The sequence below is a fragment of the Anomaloglossus baeobatrachus genome, chromosome 4, assembly GCF_048569485.1.
Source record: "Anomaloglossus baeobatrachus isolate aAnoBae1 chromosome 4, aAnoBae1.hap1, whole genome shotgun sequence".
In the NCBI taxonomy this organism is placed as follows: Eukaryota; Metazoa; Chordata; class Amphibia; order Anura; family Aromobatidae; genus Anomaloglossus; species Anomaloglossus baeobatrachus.
Window position 1 is genome coordinate 34,789,063 of NC_134356.1, and position 25,382 is coordinate 34,814,444.

Sequence of the window (25,382 nt, forward strand, 5' to 3'; positions counted from 1 at the left end):
TGAGAAGGACGGAGGTGGGTGGGATGTTTACATCCTGCTCATCTCCGCCCCTCCACTTCAATTGGCCGCCTGCCGTGTGACGTCGCTGTGACGCCGCACGACCCGCCCCCTTAGGAAGGAGGCAGGTCGCCGGCCAGAGGGACGTCGCACGGCAGGTGAGTGCTTGTGAAACTGCCGTAGCGATAATAATCGCTACGGCAGCTTTCACTAGATATTGCACGTGCGACGGGGGCGGTACTATCGCTGCAGCATCGGTAACACATTGTTACTGATGTCGCAGCGTGCAAAGCCCGCCTAAGAGTCATTTTGAGAGAACTCTTTATCCATAATCTTTATGAATTCTTTGTCTTCTCTCATCGGAGCCAATTTGTTGTCTTCGTTTGTAGACTCGAACGCTGTTGACCCGAAGTCGTCATCCCAGAGATGATATGCGTCCGCGCAGTCGGGAGCTGCTGTCGCCACCTGGTGTCGCTCAGCCTCTCTTTCACCCCGTAGTGATGCGGACATGGTTGAAAGTGAGTGCCGCAACCGTTTGGGAGGATGTGCGTCTTGTAGGAGGAGATCGCGTCGGGACTCTTAACTTTGCCTACGCAGACGTTTCCTATGATCACCCAGCCTAAGTCGTAGCGCTGAGCGAATGGCACATCGTGTGGCCCGTTGATGTGTTGGCGTACTTTGTGTAGCCGGAGGATGTCCCTTCCAATCAGAATCAGGATTTTTGCACTATGATCAAGAGGTGGGATCTTGCTGGCGATAGTTCTCAGGTGAGGGTGGTGAAGAGCTGCCTCTGGTGTTGGAATCTCTTCCCGGTTAGCCGGTATCTGGTTGCACTCGACGAGTGTCGGTAGAGGTATCTCTACGGTATTTTCAAGAGATGTTACCACGAGACCACTGGCTCTTCTTCCGCAAGCTTCTGAGATGCCGCTGCAAGTACCTAGTGTATAAGGGTAGGCATTTCCTTTTAAGCCGAACAAGTCGAAGAGTTCAGACCTGGCAAGTGACCTGTTGCTCTGGTCATCCAGGATGCTGTACACCTTCACGGCCCTCTCTGGGTGACCTTTGGGATATATCCTTACTAGGCATATTTTCGCACAAGACTTGTCCCAGAGATCTTCTCCGCAGACTTCGGTGCACGAGGAGGATACTGTGAGGTGGTTTGTAGCTTGGGTTGTACTCTCCCCGCCATGACTTGTGGTAGGAGATGGTGTAGGTGCAGGATCAGGCTGAGATGGGTGGAGCACTTGTATGTGATCTGTGCTGTCACACTCCATGCACTTAATTGTAGCCTTACAGTCCTTGGCAAGGTGTTCTGTAGAGGCACAACACCTGAAACATACCCCAAACCTTTTCAAGAGTTCCTTTCATTCTTGAAGGGGTTTCTTCCTGAAGCCAATGCACTTCTTCAGAGGATGTGGCAGTTTGTGAATAGGACACTGGCGGTTTGGATTTTCTGCCTTCCCGCCTTCATTGTCCTTGTCTGGTGCTGACGTTGGTGTAGGTGGTAGAACGTCGGTCTTCTTGACTGATAATGGGCCCCTACGTTTTCTGTCATTTTGATGAGGGCTCTCATATCTGGGAGCTAGTGAAGTGGAGCCGGTGGGTTCTCCACAGGTGAAGCTGGGGTCTGCCTTACGTTCCGCGATGCCATTGATGAACTCGCAGAAGTAGGAGAATGGAGGGAAGGACACTTGGTGCTCTTTTTTATAGTTTGTTCCTACCGTGGTCCACCATTCCTGCACGTTGTAAGGTAACTTGGCGACTATGGGTTTCCCCCCACGAGCGGTGTCCAGGTAGCTGAGGCCAGGTAGGTGTGTGTCTGTTTTGGCCAGCTGGAGCTCAGACAGCAGGTCGCTGAGTTCCTGGTACTTTGAAGCATCCTTGCCAGATATTTTGGGAAGGTCATATAGTTGTTTCAGCAATGCATCTTCAATTGCTTCAGGACTGCCGAATCCTTTCTCTAGTCTGACCCATGCAGTTGCGAGACCAGTTGTTGGGTCGCTGATGTAGACGGATCTGAGTCTCTTGATTCTCTCAGTAGACCGTGGCCCTAGCCACCTGATTAGCAAGTCCAGCTCTTCAGCAGCTGTAATGCCAAGGTCACGCGTTGCGGTTTTGAAGGCACACTTCCACCCTCTGTAGTTTTCAGGCTGGTCGTCATACTTTGTGAGACCGGTGTTGGTGAGTTCTCGGCGGATCATGTACCTCGCAAAGTCGGACATGGCTGATCTTTCCGACGTTGGGGGCACATTTGCTGGCTGCGTGGTGCTGGTTGCATGATTCATAGCTTCTTGGTTCGGGAACATGGGAAAGTATGGAGTGGCGTAGGCGTTTAGACCAGTGATCGGTTTGGTGTGTACAATCTCTGTTGTATACGGGGCTGGAACTACATAGTTGTTGGGAGTGTAGCGCCTTGCCGTCATGTTAGGTTGCATGTAGACATGGGCATACGGAGGTTGCTGATGGGCAGGGTGTGGCTGTGCATTGAAATATGAAGCTGGTTCAGGCTTGAAAGTCTGAGGTGCATTGGACTGACCTGGAAGGCTGGAAGCTATAGGTGGATCAGTGTCTTGAGGCTCTGGAGAAGTGTTAGCACTGACGGGAATGTTGATGGTCGTTGGCAGTTCGTCGGCTTGGCTCAGCACGTAATCTCTTGGACGCTTAAGTGAGTCTTCTGTGTCGAGATCACACAAACTGGCGCTGCCTTCTTGGCTCCCACCCAGAGCTTGCTCAAAGACTTTTAGCCTTGCCATGGCCGCCACATGTTCACATTCCTTCTGTAGGGCTTCAATTTCTGCTTCCTTGCGAGCAGATTCTGCTTTCATCTCTGCTTCCTTCCGTGCAGATTCTGCTTTAATCTCTGCTTCTTTGCGTGCAGATTCTGCTTTCATCTCTGCTTCTTTGCGTGCAGATTCTGCTTTCATCTCTGCTTCTCTCTGGGCGAAAATGGCGTGTACTTTTGTTGTTTCTGCTTCGGCGCGCGCCTTTATGAGCTGCTCGCTGAGGGTTGAGTACCTTGATGAGCCTGATTTGAGTGAGTGCCTTGAGCTCTTAACGGACCTGGATTTGTAAGATGCCGCTCCTGACATTTGCGCCATTTTTGCTTCAGTCTCGCTCACAATGTCGCGCACAGTTTGGTCTCGTTCAGCATTAAGCTGTTGGAAGTCCTGTAGTTCTTTTTGAGACTCAGACGTATTTGCTCTCAGCAGGGTAGAGGAATATTTTTTACAAATCTCTTTGTAAGACCGGTATGCTGAGTACAGTTGTTCAAGGGCTCCCTCTGGTGGTAGGTCATGAGCACCAGGCGCAGATAAAACAGTCACTTGTTTTTGCACTATTTGCCACAATAATGCTGTCTGGGTGTGCAGTTCACTTCTGGCTGTTTCTAGGTTCTCTTTAACCTTCCATGTTGGTCTGATCAACCGCTTAGATCTTTCACTGTAATGTAAGTGTGAGTCTCTGTCTTCCTCTTGTTGCTTTAAAGCAGGTAGTGAGAGAGATCTCTTTGACTCCATCAGGAAGGGTGAATGCTGCTCTGCACTGGTTGTCAGGGAAACAATACAATGTTGCAATCTCTGCAGCCGGCAGTCTGTGTTTGCAGGATGTATTTGCAGAGTCTCTGGCTGCAATTTACAATTAGCTTATGGGGGATTCTTGGTTTATAGCTGCACACAGATCTGATAACAGGTTAATACTTTACAGGGCACTTTGTCTGAAGCTGCTATAAAGTTTTATGCTGTGGCTTGTTATCAGCCCCTTGGGGTTATCCTTTCTCTGGATTGTATGCAGTATAGCACTCCTGGACACAGGTTCTTTACTGATATATGTATACTAATCCCGGTCACAGCTAGTCCTTTTCACTCTTCTGTCTCTTCCTGGTAGCAATGAATCCAACCGCTCTAATTATCAGTCCCTTAGATAACTGTATGATTGTACTCACACTACCGGCTTCCACAGATAGTGTTAACTCAGCCCAACCATGACTTGTAGAAAGACAAGGAGAAACGCTGTAGTTTTCTTCTAGAATCTTGTATTAAGTACAAAGTAAAGGCAGGTGAAAAGGAATAATCTGTACAGGGTTGCAGACATGTCTCTTCAGCAATGGTTCCTCTAGACTAAAACTGAAGGAGAAGGGAGGGGCTTTCTATACAGAAGCCAACTAAGGGAGGAAAATAGGGACAAACTTCATACAGTCTAATCTACCTAGTAACAGTAAGGAATTTCCTGATAGGAGGAAAAATATGCAATGCAAGAATTATATACAACAGGTTGTTCCCATTCATGGGACACAACAACACCCACCAGACACCCCAATGGGTAGCCTGAAGGGAATTGGTAAGGGAAGGTCAGGAGTGTCGGGAGCAGGTGACTCAAGTGGTGACTCTCGAGAGGAGAGGTCACAAGCTGTTGGAGGAGGTTAGGAGTTGGGCTCCTCAGTTACTAGGTGGCAGATGTTGGTCTGGGCTTGGTAGGAGCTGGAACCCCAGTCGCAGGGGATCGTGTCAAGGGGCACAGAAATGCCGAGGAGGGCAGCTGGCGGCCTTGAGCCATCTCCGGGCAGGGGCTAGGGCATGGCGGGGTACGGGGACCCTAGGCTGTGAAGTAGCTTCAAGTGTCCTGGTAATTTACCCGACGGGGGCGAAGACTTCATGATTCGTCCTCCACCCGCTCTAAAATCAGGGTACTAGCGCAACGATGGGGATAGGAATTTCCCAATACACAGTCCAGAAAATCCCAAGCGTGAACCCTGAGAGCAAGCTCACTCCGTTAGCCATACGGGTGAGCAGAACCCGACTAGTTTTACACTACAGGGGCCAACCAGTAAAGAAAGTGCCAAGGAGAAGGTCACAGGCTAACAAGCAACACCATCGAGCATGGGATCCCAGAGTACTACCTCCCTGTTACTGCGGTGCTAAGAATTCCGGTTTACAAGTTGTCGGTGTCAGCGTTATTGGACTGAGTGAGTACACAGTGACCCCTTTCCTTCCCAATGGTGCTTCCCTCTCACCCTCACCAAGTCCCGGGGCACTCTCCCACCACCCAGGGAGGGGTTAAATACCTAGCTGCCACACCATCGCCACCGGGCACTCTCCACAGCAGCGGTAGTACACCTTACCACACACCGTGGGTGGCGTCACGAACTCTAACAACAAAACCCCTTGTAAATTCCCCCCCTTTTATTTTGGGTGTCCCCACGGCCCCTCCCAGGTCCGGAGATCCCTTGAGCCACCGCAGATCCGGATCCGAGCATCAGCCTGACTGCTGGCGCTGGGGCAGTACAAATTCACACAGAATTCAGATGGTAAACCAAATTGCCAGTGACCGGTGACCTCCAGTGGGTGTGTTCGGATCCTGCACCCTGGTACAGCAGATAGGGGTCCCGTCCTCCTGCACTTAGTGTTTGTGTCCTTTTTATTAACTACTCCGCATGAAACGGGGAAGTCCACTCCCGGTGATACTGTGTGTTGGGAGCTGTGGCCCTCGAGAACTGACCTGTGGGATCTTAGCAGGCAATTGCGGAGCCCTATCCCCCTCGTTGGGCTTCCATCTCGCTCTTTCTGGGCTTCCTGTGGGACAAGACCTGAAATCTTGTCCCCGGATGGTCAATTAGTAAGGTGCATGAAGCTGTCCTTGCCCTAGGGTCCAGGTACCCTGTCGTGCACGGCTCCAGACCGTATTCCCGTTGTCGGTACTGGCGGGCTACAACCCTGCCCCGCTCCACTTAAGGTCTCCCGCGATCGGATCTGTCGCCTGTGGCCCTGTCTGACGACTGCCACCTAGTCCGTTTGTCAGTAGTCCGGTAGTCCAGGAGCTCCAACCCCTGACTACCCTGTCACTTCACACTCCTCACTCCATCTCTCTCACTGTCTCCTCACTCATTCTGACTGTTTCTCACCGACCGTTTCTGACTGACTGTAGCTCGCCCCTCCCATAACACCTCAGAACTCCTAGGTGGGCGTTGCCATCCACTTGGCCCCGCCCACTGGTGTGTCCCTATTGTCATGGTGGGTGACTAGGGTTTGCTGGCTGGTGTTATGTACCTAGATGTGGAGTTGTGATGGTGACTCAAGGAGGAGGGAATCCTGCACCTAAAAGAGGGGTTCAGTCATCTGTGACACCCTGATTTTGTCTGGGCGTCATATTCCTCGTTCATTTCAAGGGCCATTTTCATAATTAAATCCCTGTTAAGTTGTTTTGAACGCATCTCTTGGGAGTGTGTATGGAGTTGGGACAGGGGTTTCCCAAGTCGACCCCCGGCAGAAGAGGACAACCCGTCTGGAACATATAGAGCGCCCAGCTAGATTCGGGTGGAGGCACTGCGCCAAAGCAAAATGAGAACTACTGGACACCGTCCACACAGACAGGCTTAAAGGGGAGTTACATCAAGTATTTGGCAAAATGGTCTCTGAAAACTACAGCTTGTCTCCTAAAACAATCTAGACCTTACGTAGTGAAGTGTATGTAAGAATAAAAAAGTTATGGCTGTTACAACCATGAATGAATGAACGAAATATATCATCTGGTTATCTGAACAATCACAAAAATGTAATGGTGTAGATGTAGTGTCCATGGGGCCTTACAGTACTCGTCACTGGGCCAGTGGTTCCTTGGGGTAGCTGTGACTGACCTGACCCGGTTCCGTAACCCCGTCGGCTACATGTTAAATAAGAAAAGCAAACGGACAAGTGTCCAATACAGATGGGGATGGAAGGAGGGTGACGGGTCCCTGGGAAGCGTGTCACTGGTTGCAGCGGTGACTGGGGTCTCGGCCTCTTCCGCCGTCAACCCTTCCTGCAACTAGTCCTCTCCCAAGGGCAGTACTGGATGGGGAGTGGGGATGCTTCACAGCGCCACCCGCGGTATGCAGCCAGGAACTAGCCGCCGCTGCAAAGTCTCTCTCCGGGGCAGGTGTTATGTTCAGCCAGGATGGTATCACTCCCCACGGGCAGAGCGGGGTACTCCGGGAGGTTAGTGAGAACGGGGGCGGCAGTCCACGGGTGCGCCGAAGCGCAGGGCGGCAGCAGTTACTCACAGAGTCACCAGGTGCGGGTTCCAGTCACTTTATTTACTGGCTCAGGTGGTATCGCACCCCGGGTGCTGGTCCTCGCCATCAGAGACTCCGGTCGCTTCCCGGGCAGGTCAGAGGATGGATCTGGTTTGGTAATCTGTGGCCTTTCTCCTCCATGCACAACTCTGTACTCTTCCCCGGTCTCGGTCCGCACGGCCAGCAGCCTGGGCCTCTCATGGGTCGGACCTCTATCCCCCTCTCTCAGGCTCCATCTCTGCTGCCGCACCTCGGCCACGTGAACTAGGGCTCTGTACCTCTCTTGTGCCCAGTCCCGTCTCTCTGGCGACTACTCCCTTTCAGTCCACGATTACAGGTGTCGGGTCCCGTCTCTCTAGATGTTAGGGGCCCCAGCTTGGTGGAGCTGTCTGTTTGGTGTTACATCCAGACAGCTCTGTTCTACCCCCCTGAAGGCCCGACAGCCTCCCCTTCAGGGAGCTACACACTGTGCGTCTGCTCTGTCTCGTGTCCAAGCTTATTCTGAGGTAAAGTGAAACTGTTTTCTACTCCTAACTGCTCATGCCCCCACTTTTGCAAGTTGCTATGGCAACCTGGGTCTGCTAAGAACTGGCTGAGTCACTTCCTGTGTCTGTAGAAACATTATTAACCCTTTCCCAGTGACTGCTTCTCCCTGCTGTATGCTAGTGGGAGGTGTGTATAGAACTTACTAGATTAGCATCTTGACCTGCCAGGGAAGGATATAATGATATACCCTGTAGTGACCAGTCTCAGGGGCGCTACATATATGTATGTGTTCTGTGTATATGTGTATTTTATGTATACGTGCCTAATGTACATGTGCGTGTATATGGAGGTGGGGCCCAGACACGAGCCCTGCATGGAGCTGTTCAAGGTCAGTTTCTGGCATTAATCCTGACTGAGATAAATGCAATGCAACTGGCACCCCCTCTCCTACAGGGCCCCTGTGCAGCTGAGGTGGATGGACATGCGGTATGTCCACCCCTGGTGTGGACCTTTTACATATTTGTCTAGTAAGAGAATAGGGTGAAAGACAGTTTATTGGTATGTATATGTAATGAATCCAGCCTTAATAGATACCAATAATGCCCTTATCATAAAGTCAATAAATAATGATGCCACGCAGTGTACATAGATTATACTGCTAAACTGTGAGCATAAGCAATGCCACCGTACACTACACATAAATTAGAATACCAAAGAGTGTACATAGATTGTACTGCCAAATTGTGCACATAACTAATGCCAACATCAGTACAGATAAATTATGATACCATACAGTGTAAATGGATTATACTGTCAAGCTGTGCACAGAAGTAATGCCACCATATACTACAAAATAATGATGATACAATACAATGAACAGAGATCATACTGCCAAACTGTGCAAATAAGTAATGTCGCCATACAGTGTATATAACTTATGATACCATAGAGTGTACATAATTATATTGCCAAATTGTGCACATAACTAATGCCGACATCAGTGCAGTTAAATTATGATATAATACAGTGTACATAGATTATACTGCCAAGCTGTGCACATAAGTAATGCCATCATTTGGTACAAATAAATGATAATACTATATAGTTTACATAGATTATGCTGCCAAATTGTGCACATAAGTAATGCCGACATCAGTACACAAATTATGCTTGCACTGCTCGGTACTCGATCGAACATCGGGGGCTCTGGTACTCATGGGTGGTCGGATGAATCATTTATGCAATATCGGATGCACAGCACAGGCTTGCTTCACTGAATGATGGCAGGCGGGCCCCCAGTGAGAGCTACTTGCAGTCTTTGAATGGCTCTCACTGGGGCTAAAAACTACATTTTCGGATATAGTGCATCCAAACAAGAAAAAAAAAACTCCCTTCCATGGAAATGCTCTGTTTATGGCTGGCTGGATGTACCGAACTGGCCTATCATTAACTTCCATTATACTTGTTACTAGAGGCCTTCTGAGCTCGCCTATCTCTAATTATGATGTCATACAGTGTACATAGATTAGGCTGCCAAACTGTGTACATAAGTAATGCCACCAAACAGTGCAAATAAATGGTACCATACAGTGTACATAGATTATGCCGCCAAACAGTGCAAACAAATAAAGGCAGAACGGAGCCAAATCAGAGCCATGGGCTTAGTGACCCATGACTCTCCTTTGCAGGACTACATGGGGTTAATATAGTTGCAGGGTGCAGAGTGGGCTTTTGTGGGTTCAATAGTTTAAGGGGTGGGTTCTACTGTCCAATGTGGGGGGGGCATGGGTTAGAAGGGGTGGGAATGTGTATATATAGGTTCAGGGGAGGAGGGGGCCATCATAACGGTGTGTGGCACCAGCAGAGAAGGTCCCGTCCCCCCACCCTATAGTTAATCTCTTGGGGGAGTAGCAAGAGTAATGGTTTCTGGAATTGGTTTGCTTGTGTCAATTTGGTGGTGAGATGGGTTCTTGGAGTTGGTGGAAAAGTTGGGGTGGGGGAGTGGTACATCGGGTGGATGGTGACCACACTCCCCGGTTATTTGGACTGGTAATTGTGTGACGCCCTGGCCTATCAGGTCGTCGCAAGGTTTCGTGCAATCTGCCCTTCTGCACAGTATCCACTCCTCCTTGGCTACGGATCCTGGTCCTTTGGTGTTGCTAAAAGCTTAGCCAATCAAAATCCTAGGAACATTTTGCACTTTACCCACCAGACATATCATTGGGGGGCCTGAAGGGAATAGGGCCACCCATATGGGGGGTGGGTAAGGGGAGAGTGAAGTAAGTGACAGTTGAGCAGAAGTTGAGGAGAAGTGGAGTTGGAGTGTGGAGGAGAGGAGAGGAGGCTGAGGTGACTCTCTGAGATGGAGAGGTCACCGGCTTGGAGCAGGGCTCCTGTAGTACTAGGTGGCAGATGTTGGTCTGGGCCTGGTAGGAGCTGGAGCCCCGGTCGCAAGGAGGTAGTGTCAAGGGGCACGGACTGCCGAGGAGGGCAGCCGGCGGCCTTGAGCTATCACCGGGCAGGGGCCAGGGCACGACGGGGTACGTGGACCCCAGGCTGGAAAGTAGCTTCACGGGTTCTGGTAATTTACCCGACTGGGGTGAAGACTTCACGATTCATCCCCAACCCGCTCAAAAATCGGGGTACTAGCGCACCGATGGGATAGGACTTTCCCAATACAGTCCAAAGAAATCCTACGCGTGAACCCTGAGAGCAAGCTCACTCCGTTAGCCATACGGGTGAGCGGGACCCGAAGAGTTTTATACCCAAGGGTCCAAACAGAGACAAAGGGGCCAAGGACAGGGTCACAGGCTAACAGCAACACCAAGGGCACGGACCCAAGCGTGTTCCCTACAAGCTGCAGTGGTGCCCAGTATTCTGGTTTACAAGCTGTCAGTGTTGTTATTTCTGGACTGAGTGAGTACGCTGAAAACCCCCTGTTCCTATCCCCTACAGCATCAGAACACCAACCATCCAACGGGCCCCGGGACACAAAACCCCCTACCCACGGAGGGGTTAAACATCAGGCTGCCCCCACCATCGTCACCGGGCTCCCCAATGGCAGCGGTGGTCCCTCACATTACCACACACCGTGTGTGGCGTCACGAACTTTCTAATCCCTTTTGTACATATTCCCCCTCTTCTTTTAATCCGGGTGTTCGCGTGGACCCCCCCGGATCCGGAGACCCCTCGAGCCACCGCGGCTCCAGATCCGAGCGGCTCGGCCGCTGGCGTGGGGGCGGTACAATTGCCTGGGAGACTTTTGGGCTCTCCACGATGGAGTTCCCTGAGAGTCGGTGGTAGGGATAAGGTTTTCCGGCAACAGAGGTGCCCCCAAGCTTGTAGTCACGGCTGGGGGTAAAACGCTGGATGGGGGATAAATATTATTTAGTTGTCCGTCAGGCACTTGGGGCTCCAAAAACCTCTCTTGCGTGTAAATAATTATTTATTAATGTCATGTTTGTTAATAAAAGGTCCGATTTGGCCAATTTATCCAAAAAGGAATATCCCTAACCAACAAATTGTACTCACCGGTAATGGAAAGGATAAGACAAATAATCCATCCTGGGCACACGTCCATTCTGTGCAGATGAACGGGAAGATACAGACCAGAAGAACTCTGGGTGAATGTGGGAGGTATATAGGTATATATAGAAGAGAGGAAGTAACAGACGAAGGCTGTGAAATGTGACGGTATCTTGGTGGCAGTATTGCTGCAACATTTCTTTACAACAGAGGAGATAAGGTACACTGCTGAAAAAATGAAGGGAACATGTGAGCGTGCGTCGCAGTATAACCGCTAAGTCATAGGAACTTAGGGGTTATCAGTTTGTCCAGAAGAGATTGTGATTCATTGTCACCGACTTTGGAGCAAGTAAAAGTGACAGCAGAATAGGATACACCAAGACAATCCTTCTTTCCCTATTCTTCTTCTACTCGTCCACAAGGAACCTCCATACATTCTGTAGTAAGCTAGGTTTGTTGTATCGGCTAGGAAAGTTTTGAGCATGCAGCAGATACCAAAGTATTGACCATTACACGAAGTGTGCCGGACATAACTATAGAGGGGTTTGGCACCGCAGTGGTCTGGTTGCCACAGTAGTGTTGCCCTCCTCACAGGATGGTAGGGTCTGTGATGTCATCGGGGGCCATCTTGGGTTCCTCTGAAGACTGACTCGCTTATGTATAGAAAATTGATTTAATTGAACACACTTCTCACAGTGCTCTATGTCCAGAGGTTAATTAAGTATTTCATCTTATGGCTCTCCTCAACAGTCCCCCCTAAATAGTTTATTAACCTTCTGACCCTTCCGTGGTCCTCTAACACATCAGCTCTAATACTTTAACTGCAAGTTTTTTTTCGTTTTGCTATCCGCTATACAAGCAATGCTAAGCCTTTGCCCCCACTGGTACAGACTGTTGATCAGAGAGTTGATCACATCCCGCACACACAGTTCACAGAGGCATAGGTAATGTCCCAGTCCTTAGTACAGACTATTTAATGCTGAAGAGCTCACCCAAATTTTGAGATTAATCGATTAGAAATAGTAAGGCAATTGTAAGAATAAGCTTCTTACCATTATGCTGCAGCTTTAAGCATTACTCTTTCTGAAAAGACTGATTCTCAGTCAACATCTGAGTGCTGTCCGCATCTTCGAGACTTTTCTACCTGAATACACCTTATTGTATCACAATACTAATGGATCTCTTCTTGTCTCGGATCCATAATCTATCACCAGGAGGCCTTTAACAAGATTTCCCTTACATATGGATCCGATTACCTTCAGTAACACAGAGTAGCACTTTTATTCCTGGCCTAATTGGTGTAGACCAAGTGCATGTGTAAAGAAATCACACCAGACGCCATCCATAAATCCCTCCCGCATCAATTCTTAAAATGCTCGACTGATAGTTTTGGCAGATACATCATCCTCTCTCTAAGAGTGGGGGACCAAACTCTCACAATAATCAATGCCTATGCCCCAAACCAAAGGCAGGACAGCTTTATTACCCGCTTGGTCGACGAGGCGATCCCGCTGATACAGGGCACGGCAATTCTGTGTGGCGACCTCAATGTCACCCTAGACCCCCCCATTGGACAAATCCAGGGGGAAATCCAGCATTTCATACACTACCATTAAACGCATAAAAAAAAGCTTTATTGCGTATTCAACTGTTCGACACATGGAGACTGAAACACCCGTCGGACAGAGACTATAGCTTCTACTCCCATAAACAAGACTCATACAGTCATATAGACTATATACTACTACAGCACAATGCTCTTCCATGGATCCAACATTCTAGGATGGATAACATTTTGTGGTCAGACCACACACCGGTCTATTGTACAATTGCAATTCCCTCTCTCTCGGACCTTTCAGGGTCGTGGCGGCTGAATGAGTCGTTGCTGCTGGATGAGCTCTGCGTCACAGACGTTCAGACCTCTATCACAAGGTTCATGGAGGACCAGTCGGTGGACGACACAGCCCCCACTTACAAGTGGGAAGCATTGAAGTGTGTCCTACGAGGTATTTTTATCAAGCATGGGTCCCAAATTAAAAAAGAAAGGGCCCAAGACATAGTAAACGCTCTCCATAGGGTCTCTGAACTGGAGCTCATCCATAAACGATCCTTATCGGCCACAAATTTACAAGCTCTTTGCAAGCCAGGATTGAGGTTAAAAAACTGTTAGATTCCTCTTACAAGCGCCTACTACAGGTGGGGAAAGGGAAGTTTTACGAGTTTGGGGACAAGCCAGGAAGATTGTTGGCTAGTGCGTTGAGAGAAGGGAGAGCCCATACCCTCATTCCTTGCATCAAAAACTCACGCGACGAACTGCTCTATGCTACCCCCGACATTTCAAACACCTTTCATGACTTTTATTCCAAGTTATATAACCTACCTGTCGAGCCCCCGGAGCCGAGGGTAGGCGGTCCTTTAATGCCCTTACCTTTCCGACGTCTTAATAGCTCTATAATTGAAAACTTGGAAAGCCCATTTTCACTGGAGGAATTGTTGGCGGTGATTAGCGACTCACCTGGTAATAAGAGTCATGGACCAGACTGGTTCCCCGCCAAATTCTACAAATCCTTTTCTGAACAATTGGCTCCCCTAATGCTTCTCTCCTTCAATTCAATTTCTGACTCTGTCCCTTTCCCGCCCCATTCCACTATGGCCCACATCTCCTTGCTCCGCAAGGCTGGAAAAGACCCCACAGCGTGTAGCAGTTTTAGACCAATCTCCTTAATGTCGATTTAAAATTCTATGCCAAGCTTTTGGCAAATAGACTTGGCCCTTTACTCCCTGACCTGATACACCTGGACCAGGTCGGATTTGTCCCGGGTAGGGAGGCGAGGGACAATACAATAAAGACCTTGGACCTGATTCAACATGCACACACAAAAAAACTCTCTTTGATGTTGCTATCTCTGGATGCTGAGAAGGCCTTCGACAGAGTCTCCTGGCAGTTGCTTTCACAAACACTGGACCATATGGGACTGGGGCCAGTTTTTTCGTCCAGGATTATGGCCTTATATCATTCTCCGACTGCACACCTTAAAATTAATGGCACTCTGTCGAGGCCCTTCTCCATCCATAACGGGACCCGGCAGGGGTGTCCCTTGTCACCTCTGCTATATATCCTGGTCATGGAGCACTTGTTGTCGGCCATTAAGACCAACCCGGATATACAGGGAATTAGGATCGCCAATCGGGAACATAAATGCGCCGCCTTTGCCGACGATCTTCTTATTTACCTCTGTAACCCCCTCACATCACTCCCACCCCTAATGCTAGAACTAAACCGCTTTAGTAAATGGTCCAACTTTAAAATGAATTTTGATAAATCAGAGGCCCTAAATATTACTTTGCCACAAACGACAATAAATACAATAAAACCTAACTTCCCCTTCAGATGGTCGTGACTCGCCCACCCCAGGGCTATGGGACACCCGGTGCCGGGCCGGACTAGTCCAGGGGTCGTCAGTGGTAGCGGGGCCCGACTCCGTGGCCCTGTTGGGTGTCAATTAAATATGGCTGGTGAATAAAGTTTATGGTTGTCGTGACGCCACCTGTGGTTTGCGGCTATTAAGCCGCCGCTGCTGTGTGAGGCCTCCGGGGTGATGGAATGGCAGCAATGGTGGTACTGCTCCCCACAGGCGGAGCGGTGCCCCGGGGACACTGTTGGTGCTCGTAAGTGTCTATGCAGATAAATAACTGAGGCAACACCAGGGGTGCAGTTTCAAGGTCTTTACTCACAGTTCTTGTCAAGGCCTGCAGGAGCCTTTAGACTGCTGGGACCACCGTCAGGAACCTCCGCCGATCCCGGGTAGATCTGGGGGTAAATGCCAGTGCACCCTTCTAATTGTGTCCTTTCTCAGCTGACTTCACTAGCCTTGCCCTTGTTGGCTGAACCTGGCTCGGCGTCCACTGCAGCCTCCGGGCTGGGAGCTCGCCTGTCGGTATTCGCCCCTTTTCCAGAGATTCTTGCTGTGGGCTTTGGTCCGGGGAGCATGCAGCTTTCCCTGGACCTCGGTCTTTTAACCTTTGGAGATGGCTTCTCCTCCTCCAGTGACTAGGGACAGTCCCCTGTTGCAGCTTGATCCCTCCACCGATGTTCTTGTGGAACAGGCCACCACAGCTCAAAAGCTATCCGTGGCCCTGGAATCCCTTCGTTCCCTGCTTGGTGTCACCTGGACCCTCTGAGTCCCAGGGTCTTCACCAGAAAGCGTCACTTTCTTCTCTCTTTAGCTCCTGCCTGACTAGAGCTCTTTTTCTACTCTCTGTTTCTCTCCTTCTCTGTTGCTTTATTTCTCTATTGCGGACACTCTGAACTCACAGAGCTCCTTTCTCTTTCACAGCTACATGCTGGCTCCTCACTCTCTCACTCTCTGAGGTAAAACTGAAACTAAACCTGACCTTCCTTACTCTATCTGCTCTCGGCTGGCTTCTCCCACCTCCCCAGTTGCTAAGCTATCACCCTATGGGTGCAGGGATGGGACTTACGGCCCCTCCCAGCATGCAGCATGGGAGGGTTACTGCCACTGTCCCTGGTCCCAGTGTGTGCCTAGCAATGGGTGTAGTGCAGGTTTACCTGGGAACTGGCATGTACCCCTTTCCTTACCCAGGATGGGACATCACACCTCTGGGTGGGGTGCAATGTCTCTGTGGGGACGGAAGCCTCAGGGGCGCCACAGTCGCCCCACGGCAGTATTGGATACTTGGGCATCAATATCCCATCCGATTTGACAAGACTTTTTCAACTAAACTATCAAAGCTTCCTGTTAAAGCTTGAAGGAGACCTGACCTTGTGGCAGAGTGGTACTCTTTCATGGTTCGGCAGGATTGGCGCCCTTAGAATGACAGCCCTGCCTAGATTGCTGTACTTGATACAGACTGTTCCGGTTTACGTTCCGGCAGCCTATTGGGCCAGGATACAGCACTTATTTAATCAATTCGTTTGGTCAAAGAAGCGCGCCCGTCTCAGGAGCAGCATTCTAACTAGGACCAAGAACGCAGGAGGTGTGGGGCTGCCCAACTGCAGGCGTTATTACATGGCGGCCGCCCATGCCAGAGTTTTGGACCTCTTGCATAGCTCTAGGTCTAAGCTTTGGGTCTGCCTAGCGCAGGATCTATGGCCCTTGTCAGTGCTGACCCTGCCGTGGCCACTCCTTACCAAACATAAGATCGAAATGTCTTATAGCACTAAACAAATATTGAAAACTGTACACTCTACATCATTACGCAATCGCCTGATTCAGCCGGGAGGACCCCTTATGCCATTAACTAATAACCCTGAGTTTCTACCGGGGGCATCACCCAACAACTTCCTGGGCAGTACGAAACAGAGCCCCTTAAGACTGAACCAGGTGGCCCCTGGGGGTTCCCTTCTACCGCTTCTGGAGATTGTGGAAAATCGTAATTTCAGGATGCGGTTTCATTTTGAATATGCACAACTCAAACACTTCATAATCTCTCAAAACATTGTTATGGCGCATCTTCCACCCCAAATCCCATTTGAAAACCTTTGCACTGGGTCCTTAGATACACGTCATGCGATATCAAAAATATATAAGATCATAACCAACATGGCAGAGGCGTCCCTTCCTCGCTTTGGTGCGGCATGGGAAGCAGAGGTCAACCAGACGTTCCTCGGGAACCAGTGGGCACGTTGCTTCCGACTGACCCACAAGTCCGTCGTGGCCACCAAAATGCAAGAAACCAGCTATAAAATACTCTCCAGGTGGTACAGGGTCCCAGCGTCTCTTCATGCGTGGTGTCCCGAGGTACCTGATACCTGTTGGCGTTGTGGAGCACAGGGAGGCACCATGTCCCACATCTGGTGGTATTGCCCAGGCTTGGGGGTCTTTTGGAAAAAAGTACTAGCAGCTATACAGGAGGTCACAGGGATCATAGTCCCCAGCCGCCTAGAGGCAGTCCTACTATACATTTTTAATGTCTCGGAAAAGGCCCTTAGAAAGGCCCTCTTGGGCCATCTTCTCCAGGCAGCCAAGACAGTGGTCCCACGGCGCTGGAAAGATCCTGCCCCCCCTACGATAGACGAGTGGGTAATGGAGGTGAATGTGATCCACCGCATGGAAATGGTGATGGCCCAGTCGCGTGGACAGATGGTGGCGACAGCCACTAAATGGTTTTAATGGGAGTCATTCCTCTCTGGCAAAATATTTCCTGAATTAATCTAACCTCCGGAAGATAGGCACCTTGGCCCCACTTACTTCAGATAATATTCACCACCCTTCCAACATGTCTTGGCCCACCGGACAAAGTATCAGACCCGGCCGATGCGCTCTACTCTCCATCTCTTCCCCTCCTGCCCTGACTTATCCTTCCTTTGCTATTTTTCGTGATCATACTGCTTCTTAACCTTTCCTCAAATGGCTTATTATTCTTTTTGGTTCAAAACGACTATCCATGTATCATACCAATCATTTACATACTGTCATGACGTTTGCAAATGAGTTGTGTCGCATAGACTTTGGTTTCGCATTGTCAGTTATAACATGGATCCATATTCTTTTAATGTATTCTTTAAAACTCAATAAAACTTTAAATTGGAAATCACACCAGACACAGTCGGATGTGAACTCTCTTCTTGATCACAGTAAAGATGGCACCAAACAGAAAGAGTACAGAGCATGCGTCCTCTTGATATAGGCTAGGGGTGTACACAAGTTCAGATATGCCCATTTAGTGGGACAGTTCATGGGCTAGCCAATGGGGAGATCTGTGTTGCTGTTGATGGACGGGTCTGACTTCAGTGGATGAATCCATGGTGATGGGAGGGACGTCATCTGGTGGATCCATGCTGATGGTAGGGTCTGTGATGTCATCGGGGTCATCTTGGGTTCCTCTGAAGACTGACTGGCTTATGTATAGAAAATTGATTTTATTGAACACACTTCTCACAGTGCTTTATGTCCAGAGGTTAATTAAGTATTTCATCTTATGGCTCTCCTCAACAATACGTTGCTGAGAAATCGGCCTTGCCTGATTACGAGAACTGAATGGAGAGATGGCCAGATGTGCTCCATTCATTCTCTATTTTAAAAGGTGGAAAAAGCCAAGTATGGTGCACTGCTTTTTCTAATTAAAACATCACTCACAAGATTTTATGAAATGTGTTTATTGTACTGTAATATTTCCTTTTTTTCACATCTTGCATTAATTCTGTTCATTTGATGCTGCAGAGAGAGAAGGAAATACGTTACTAAATGTCATGATGACTTTGGGATAGCGGGGAACTGGGGCTTCTAAGCTGTCCCTCAAACTAATCTCAGGGATACTCCTGATGGTGGAGAGGCCTGAGTCTCCTTCTTGGCCCTGCTCCCGATCAGTCCTGATCTGATTCTCCCTCCCTCTGCTCCCAGGGAGGAACAGGACAGGAGTGTGTAGAAACGCACAGACAAAGACAGACAAGGGAAAACCAAAACTCTGTCACACAGTACGCACACACACAGAATAAGACAATAAAAGATTCAAGAGGAAAACAAGTGCAAAACTCCACAACTGCTCCAAGCAAAAAGCACAACTAAGCACAACTTTCATCAGTGAGTCTGGAACACCACATCTCAGAGACCAACATAAAATAAACTTTAGCTCGCATGGGTAGAAGGATTCCACCAGCATAAATAAGAAGGGAGCAGATGTGATTGGCCTCCTCACAACATGTGATTAAAAATGCAAGCAGACTAGCGGAGATTAACTGTTGCTAGCCTGCCTATGAATCAGCACACAGCAGGTCGGCGACCGTGTCTGCCTGTGATGATCCCAGACACCGGAAAAGCCATCAGGTGTCAGTCTCTGATATCACAAATTCTACTAAATCTCTCACTACAAAACTATATACCAATCTACTCTGTAACATGCTGCAAAGAGATAGGACGCGATATTCAGCCCAACTGATCTACTGTAATGAATGTGATACCTGGTTTATGATCCTTTTACTGTTGGAATATTCTTCCCGATCAGATTCTTAATCTTCATCATCAGGACATTGTTCAACTGAAATAGGATATCAAATAAGGACATCACAATGCAAAATTCATCCATTACATATAGGGGAAGAAGGAGTAAGAAACGTCCCCCCATAGACTTTCCTGGTGCTTAAAGGACCAGATCACAATGGAAAAAAGCTGACAATGGTGACCGATGCTCAGATCTGAGGTGCGGAGACCAAAGCATGACATAGGAGGTCATAGAACACCAATGATGATACCTGACTTACTCGTACTGAACATGTTCTCCTCTGTAGTCATGGGATGATGATCTGTAGTTGCAGTAGTTACTGAAAGAGGTCCACCACGACCTAAGAAAAACCTAAGTATTATGAATGGCTCATGGTAGGCTACAAATTTTGCATTGGAGCAAAAGAGCAACATATTACCCCTCTGATTTTACAAATGTTAACATGTCCCCAAATATATAGTGTCTCTAGATTCTAAAATATTACTAAGTATATGTATTATAATGTTTTATTATATTTGTAGTAATCCATAGAGAGTTCACCAGTGACGCTTCGGTCTAAAAGTGGACCACTGGTGGACACAGACAGAAGAAGGCTGTTACGCTGCGTCACTACTTCTCCTGTTTTGAATATCATCAGAGATGGTGCTATTCCCGGCAATGTTTCTGGACTCCCTCTGTTGGCTAGTGTTGGTAGTGAGTCTGATTCTACATCTGTCGCTCAGACAGGTGTAGGAGATGATTGCTGCTTCAGGGAGCCTATGAAGTCCAGCCTGGGGGGATATAGGAAGGCAGTTTTTGTCTAACCTTTGCCGGTAATAATTGTTTCTGCTCCATGTGAAGATGTCCTGAAGTTTGTCCTCCAGCCTTTAGGCTTTTGCCATTCCCTGTAGGTTCTGGTTTTGCTTTTTTTCTGCTCCTTTTTGGATTCTCCAGGAACAGAAGCTTTTTCATTTCTTTTGCATCAGTTTTGTTTCCATGTCATTCTCAGTCTGCAGCTATGCCTGATAAGTATTTTGCTCTCTTTGTGTGGGCTTGGTTGGGTCTGTATTTGCACTGAAGAGCATTTCTGCTTAATCTTTGTCTTTTTCTAAATCAATGTTTGAGAATATTCCCTTTTGTTTCTTGCAAGTGAATAAATACTCTTTCTGCACTATTTTTAGAGGGTGATTTATTCCTAGTAAGAAAGGGAGTTATTACTCCCTGTTTTGTTCAGGAGTTTTTGTATTTTTGTATCTCCTGTGTTTTTGTAGTTAAGATCTTTCCCATTATATTTGATTTTTCTATTTAAATGTATTTACACAAGAGTTCCTGATATAGTGGGTGGAAGACCATGTGATCTTTCAGGGAATTTTTGATTATCAGGTGTTGGCATTTTTTCAGGGTTTTCACTGGCTGCAACCAGCAATCTATCCTATACTTTTGTATCTAGCCAGCAGGGCCTCACTTTGCTTAATTCTATATCTACCATCTGTGTGTTGTTTTTTCTTACATCACTGTCCTTCTATGTTGGGGGCTTTTGACTTTCCTTTGGTGCTGCTCTGAGGCAAGTCAGGATTCCTCATTTCATCTTTAAGGTTAGTTAGTTCTCCGGTGGTGATGAGGCATCTAGGTTTGTTAGGAACGCTCCACCGCTACTTCTAGTTGTGTTTGTGTAATTAGCAGATTGCAGCCAGCTAAGTTTCCAACTACTTTTGTGCATTATCTTCTACCATTTATTATGGGATTTTTGCAAGATGTTTTGCAGTCTACTGATCATAACACTCTCCCCTCTTGCAGGGACATGCTGTCTCTCACCGATGTGGCCAGCTCCTCCTACACTGCCCGGCGTCCGTACTCGCTTCTCCACATGGGTTCCCCCACCTCCCGGAGTCTGTGTGTGCATTACAGGACCTCCGGGAGTGCTCCTAGGGAGTGCGCACATGCCGCCCATCCCTCTTAAAGGACTAGTGAGCCACTCCTAGGAAGTGCCTTTCGCTGAGAGGCACTGGGTATCTAAGGCAAATTCCCACTAGGGGAGTGGCCTGTTCAACACCTTCTGTTAGTCAGTTGATTCTGTCTAGTCAGGTGTCAAGTCACTCTGTCCGTCTTTTTCTGGTCCTGTCCTGTTGCTGCCTGTACCTGGTCCTGTCCCCTCCTGCCCGAACCTGGCTTCCAGCCCGTCCTGCCTCTTGGCACCTGCGTCCAGCCTGTCCTGCCCGTACCTGGCTACCAGCCTGGTGGGCACCTGGTTCCAATCCTGTTCTGCCCGTAACTGTTTATTGTCTGTCCTCCCTTGCTGGGGATAGAGACTCTGCCTCTGTGCTACTTTCCTTGAGCCATCCTGGTTGTCCCTGTCTCATGAGACTCTGTCCTGTCTATTTCTGTGTCCACTTCTGTCCTGGCGGTCAGATGTCACAGTCTCTGTTCTCTATCCCACGGAACGGTAGGCCCGGGGTTGCCCTGTGGTCCAGTGGGTCCACTTCAGCTCTCTACAATACAATCACCCGGTGACGAGCGTGACAAAGGCCCCATAACTCCAAGAACAGTATATGGGCCCATTATTGTCCAATAGCTCATCATATTTCATATATATGATGTTTTTGGACTCTATTGTCCTACTAACTGGTTCACGAACCAAACTTGTTTCAAGGCAAGTGACTTTGGTGGTTCTAGAGAATGATATTTTGACACTTCATAATCGGAAACTAGACATCTATTCCCATCTGGAGGAGTCATATTTTATAGGTGTCTGAATACTATGGATTTTTTTCTTCTCTTACGAGTTTTTTCAACTGACCCACTCTAAATTTTTCCCCGACTATGTGTGCACCTACATGGATTCATAGATGCATTCAGATGTGAACGCTCTCACCTTCTTGTATCTTCACTTCCACCTCTGTCTTCAGGTCATTGAATAATCCAGGGACCTGCACCCGGCAGCAGTACGTTCCTTCATCGTCTTTGGTGACCCCAGTGATGGTCAGGGACACGTCCCCCTGACTCATGATCCCCCGTAGTTGATATCTATCAGATTTTCTCCAGGTCACTTTTTGGTCATCAGTCCTGATGATCTCATTATTACATAACGAAAATGGACAGTGGCTTTGTCCCCAGCACATGCGGTATCCATTGCCACCTTGAACGGTGTACCGGCAGGGTATGTTTAAGGTGTCATTCACTAAACCAGTCAAAGTTTCAAATGGTGCTGCAAAAGCTGTGAGAGGGAAAAAATGAAAATGTAAGACTATTCAGTATATTAATATATAGCCAAGAAATGTTGAAATTAGTAATTAATTTCATGCCTCAGGGACTTCACAAATATACTATATACTCCAGAGTTGAAGACCCTTATGGCCATATTGTAAGGAGTTTTTACTTTTACAGTGAATAGGGAGAGCAGGGGACAGAGGCTCCTAGACTGGCCCTCAAAGTAGGGGGGCCCTAGCTATCCCTTATCTCAGAGATACCTCTGAAGGTGAGGATGTCTGAGCCGCTTTCCTGACCCTGCTTCTGACTAGCCCTGATCTTATACCCCCTCTCCTCCAACCCCAGGGGAAGGCCGGGACGGGAGTGTTATTAACCGGACAGAGATAGACAAACAGGGGAAACCAAAACTGTATATCACAGCACGCTCACACAAACGTATAAGATAACAAGAGGTAAGGAGGAAAATAAGAGCAGGGAGGCAACAACAAGACAATGGGAGGATTCCACAACAACTCCAAGCACAGAAAAGTGGATTTCCCATACAAAGTTGGAAGGATTTGATGAGCTTTTTCAAAGTCATTTGTGAGGAGCATTTTGGAGAGGATTCACTAAAAAACTCCTTAAAAACCTTTGGACCAGTATTTACAAGGCAGGGAAGCAGGGTTTGTGTCTCCTGCACCCTCTGCTATACATTGTACTGACAGTAATAGAACATAACTTTCACATGTGAAATTACTCACATATTTTTACTCCAAAATGCTCAAAGGCACCATGCCCCTTTTGGCTACATTCACACCATTTTTGGAGAATGGAAACTCTCCAAAATTCGGCTCGAAAACTCAAAACTCCTCAAACACTTGGGTCAGATTCATTAAGACAGTCAATGATCTTTCCGGCCTTGATGGTGCAGAGGTGCTGGAGTCAGACTCCTGATTCTTTAAGAGGTGCCTTGGCAGAGATCTTGCTCCACTAGAGGGACTGGCGTAAGATTTCAGGCACAAGGAACACCACAGCTCTTTATGAATAAAACTGACTGGGCTGTCCCGTTCTGTCCCCGCAAAACCTCCAGGTTCATCCATTTTGACAGAGCTGGGAGGAACTGGAGTGAGAACAAAACTTTTGTGAATTTTGAACACAATTTTTGCCAAAATTTTGGCAAAATTGCTCCATTGAAATAGTGCCCTGGAGTTTACTCTCAGTGTCTTCTCTGAGAACTGCTCGAAAAACTTAGTATGAACATACCCTTAAGGAGAAAGAAGCCTTGAAAATATTTAGGGTCAATTGAGTTTTGGTTGCATCCAACATATCAGCCTTTTTATACCAGAAATTAATGAATACTACTATATATGACTTATAAGAGTAGAAATGGGTATGAAGATCTGCATATTATAGTTTCAATGAAATAGTATACATAGACCAATATAGATCATATATATAACGCAGAAGGACTAAAATACATGAACCAAATCGCTAAGGGAGAAACCAAAACAAGAACAAGAGAGGCGATCTGCGGTTCAATACATATTTTTATTTTGTATAAATATTCATAAAAGTGTGGACAAGTGAGGGGAGGAAAACAACGGTATACATCACCGCAAACATTTAGGTACAGAATAAAGTATGCCAAGTATCTTCAGTAATACAAGATATAAGGTCATATCCAACAAGGATGGAGGTCCTATAGTTAGGAGAAAGACCACATCAGGTAGACGCATCAATCCACTCCCGCTAGAACATTAATTGAAGGCAAAATAAGCCATATCCATAACAATTCATATGAATATCCAGGCAGGAGGGATTGAGACGGGACCTCAGATGTGGAAAAGACTCCAAATGTTATCCGTTTGTTATAATAACAATTGCGTATTAGATGCACATCCGTATTCACGCATCAAAAGAGGATTTACCATAGTAATCCATGGGGATTGCATTCTATATAGGTTCTGCTCTAAGGCCACAACATAGAAACCCCAAAAATAAAGCATCAACAGATGATTTATATGTGTATAGATGTAATTTACACACAATTCAATGCATATGGGGAAACTGCGGCACAAGCAGAAGCATAAAATTACCTCATAGGCATACCAGTGTATTAATCCACATCCATATGCCTATGCATCACAACCAAAGTTACCCATGTGCCGATCCATAAGAAACTGTATATTCTGCGAGCTCTGTTAAAGAGGTCACAACATACAAACTCTGTGTATGAAAATTCCAGAGGTAGTTTGTATGTATATAATCCAAATTTCATAAAGGATCAATACACATGAGAACAGCGGCATAAGCAGCAATATGGAAATACCCCACATATGATTATACGCATGCAAATGCATGCACGTACATTGGAGTCCACATGGAAGTCAATGGAGTATCTTCCATGGAAGTCAATGTGTGCGTCATGCAGGATAGAGTACATACAAAAATTACCTCACAATAAGGCATACCAATGTATTAATACTCATCCGTATGCCCATGCATCACAACCAAAGTTACCCATGTGCTGATCCATAAAAAACCTAATCTCTGCGAGCTCTAATGAAGAGGTCACAGCATACAGACACCATATATGGGAAATTCAAAGGTAGTTTGCATGCATATAGAACAAATTTTATAAAGGATCAACACATGTGATAAACAGCGGCATAAGCAGCAATATGGAAATACCCTACATATAATTATACGCATACAAATGCATACACACACACTGAAATCCACATGGAAGTCAATGGAGTATCTTCCATAGAAGTCAATGGGTGTATCATGCAGGATAGAATACAGAGTTTGTTGGATATGACCTTATATCTTGTATTACTGAAGATACTTGGCATACTTTATTCTGTACCTAAATGTTTGCGGTGATGTATACCGTTGTTTTCCTCCCCTCACTTGTCCACACTTTTATGAATATTTATACAAAATAAAAATATGTATTGAACCGCAGATCGCCTCTCTTGTTCTTATATATGACTTATGTTGCATGTCCTCCGCTTGTGATAGACCTTATTATGCAGTGAGGTGGAGTAGGATGGGGGTGAGTCCTGTGCTTGGTCAGTTCTCTTCATTCTCCTACTGCTGCATACAGATTCTTGTAATGTCACCGCATTGTTACTGTTTTGCTCCTGGAGGTGGAAAAATCTTTTTCTTCCTGTATACTACAAATTTCAACCTCTAAAAT

The 25,382-nt window shown here is 47.4% G+C and overlaps 1 protein-coding gene across 5 annotated transcripts in view; it reads right to left on the reverse strand.

Annotated features, from left to right (window-relative positions):
* LOC142301144 (junctional adhesion molecule-like) overlaps positions 1-11,123 on the reverse strand; it is an 85,743-nt gene extending 74,620 nt beyond the window's left edge. For all 5 annotated transcript variants that reach the window (XM_075342169.1, XM_075342168.1, XM_075342167.1 and 2 more), the window contains exon 1: positions 11,060-11,123. In XM_075342169.1, the coding sequence (XP_075198284.1) occupies positions 11,060-11,108 (49 nt within the window). In that variant the 5' untranslated portion in view covers positions 11,109-11,123. The remainder of the gene's footprint in view (positions 1-11,059) is intronic.
* Between the last annotated feature and the right edge of the window lie 14,259 nt (positions 11,124-25,382).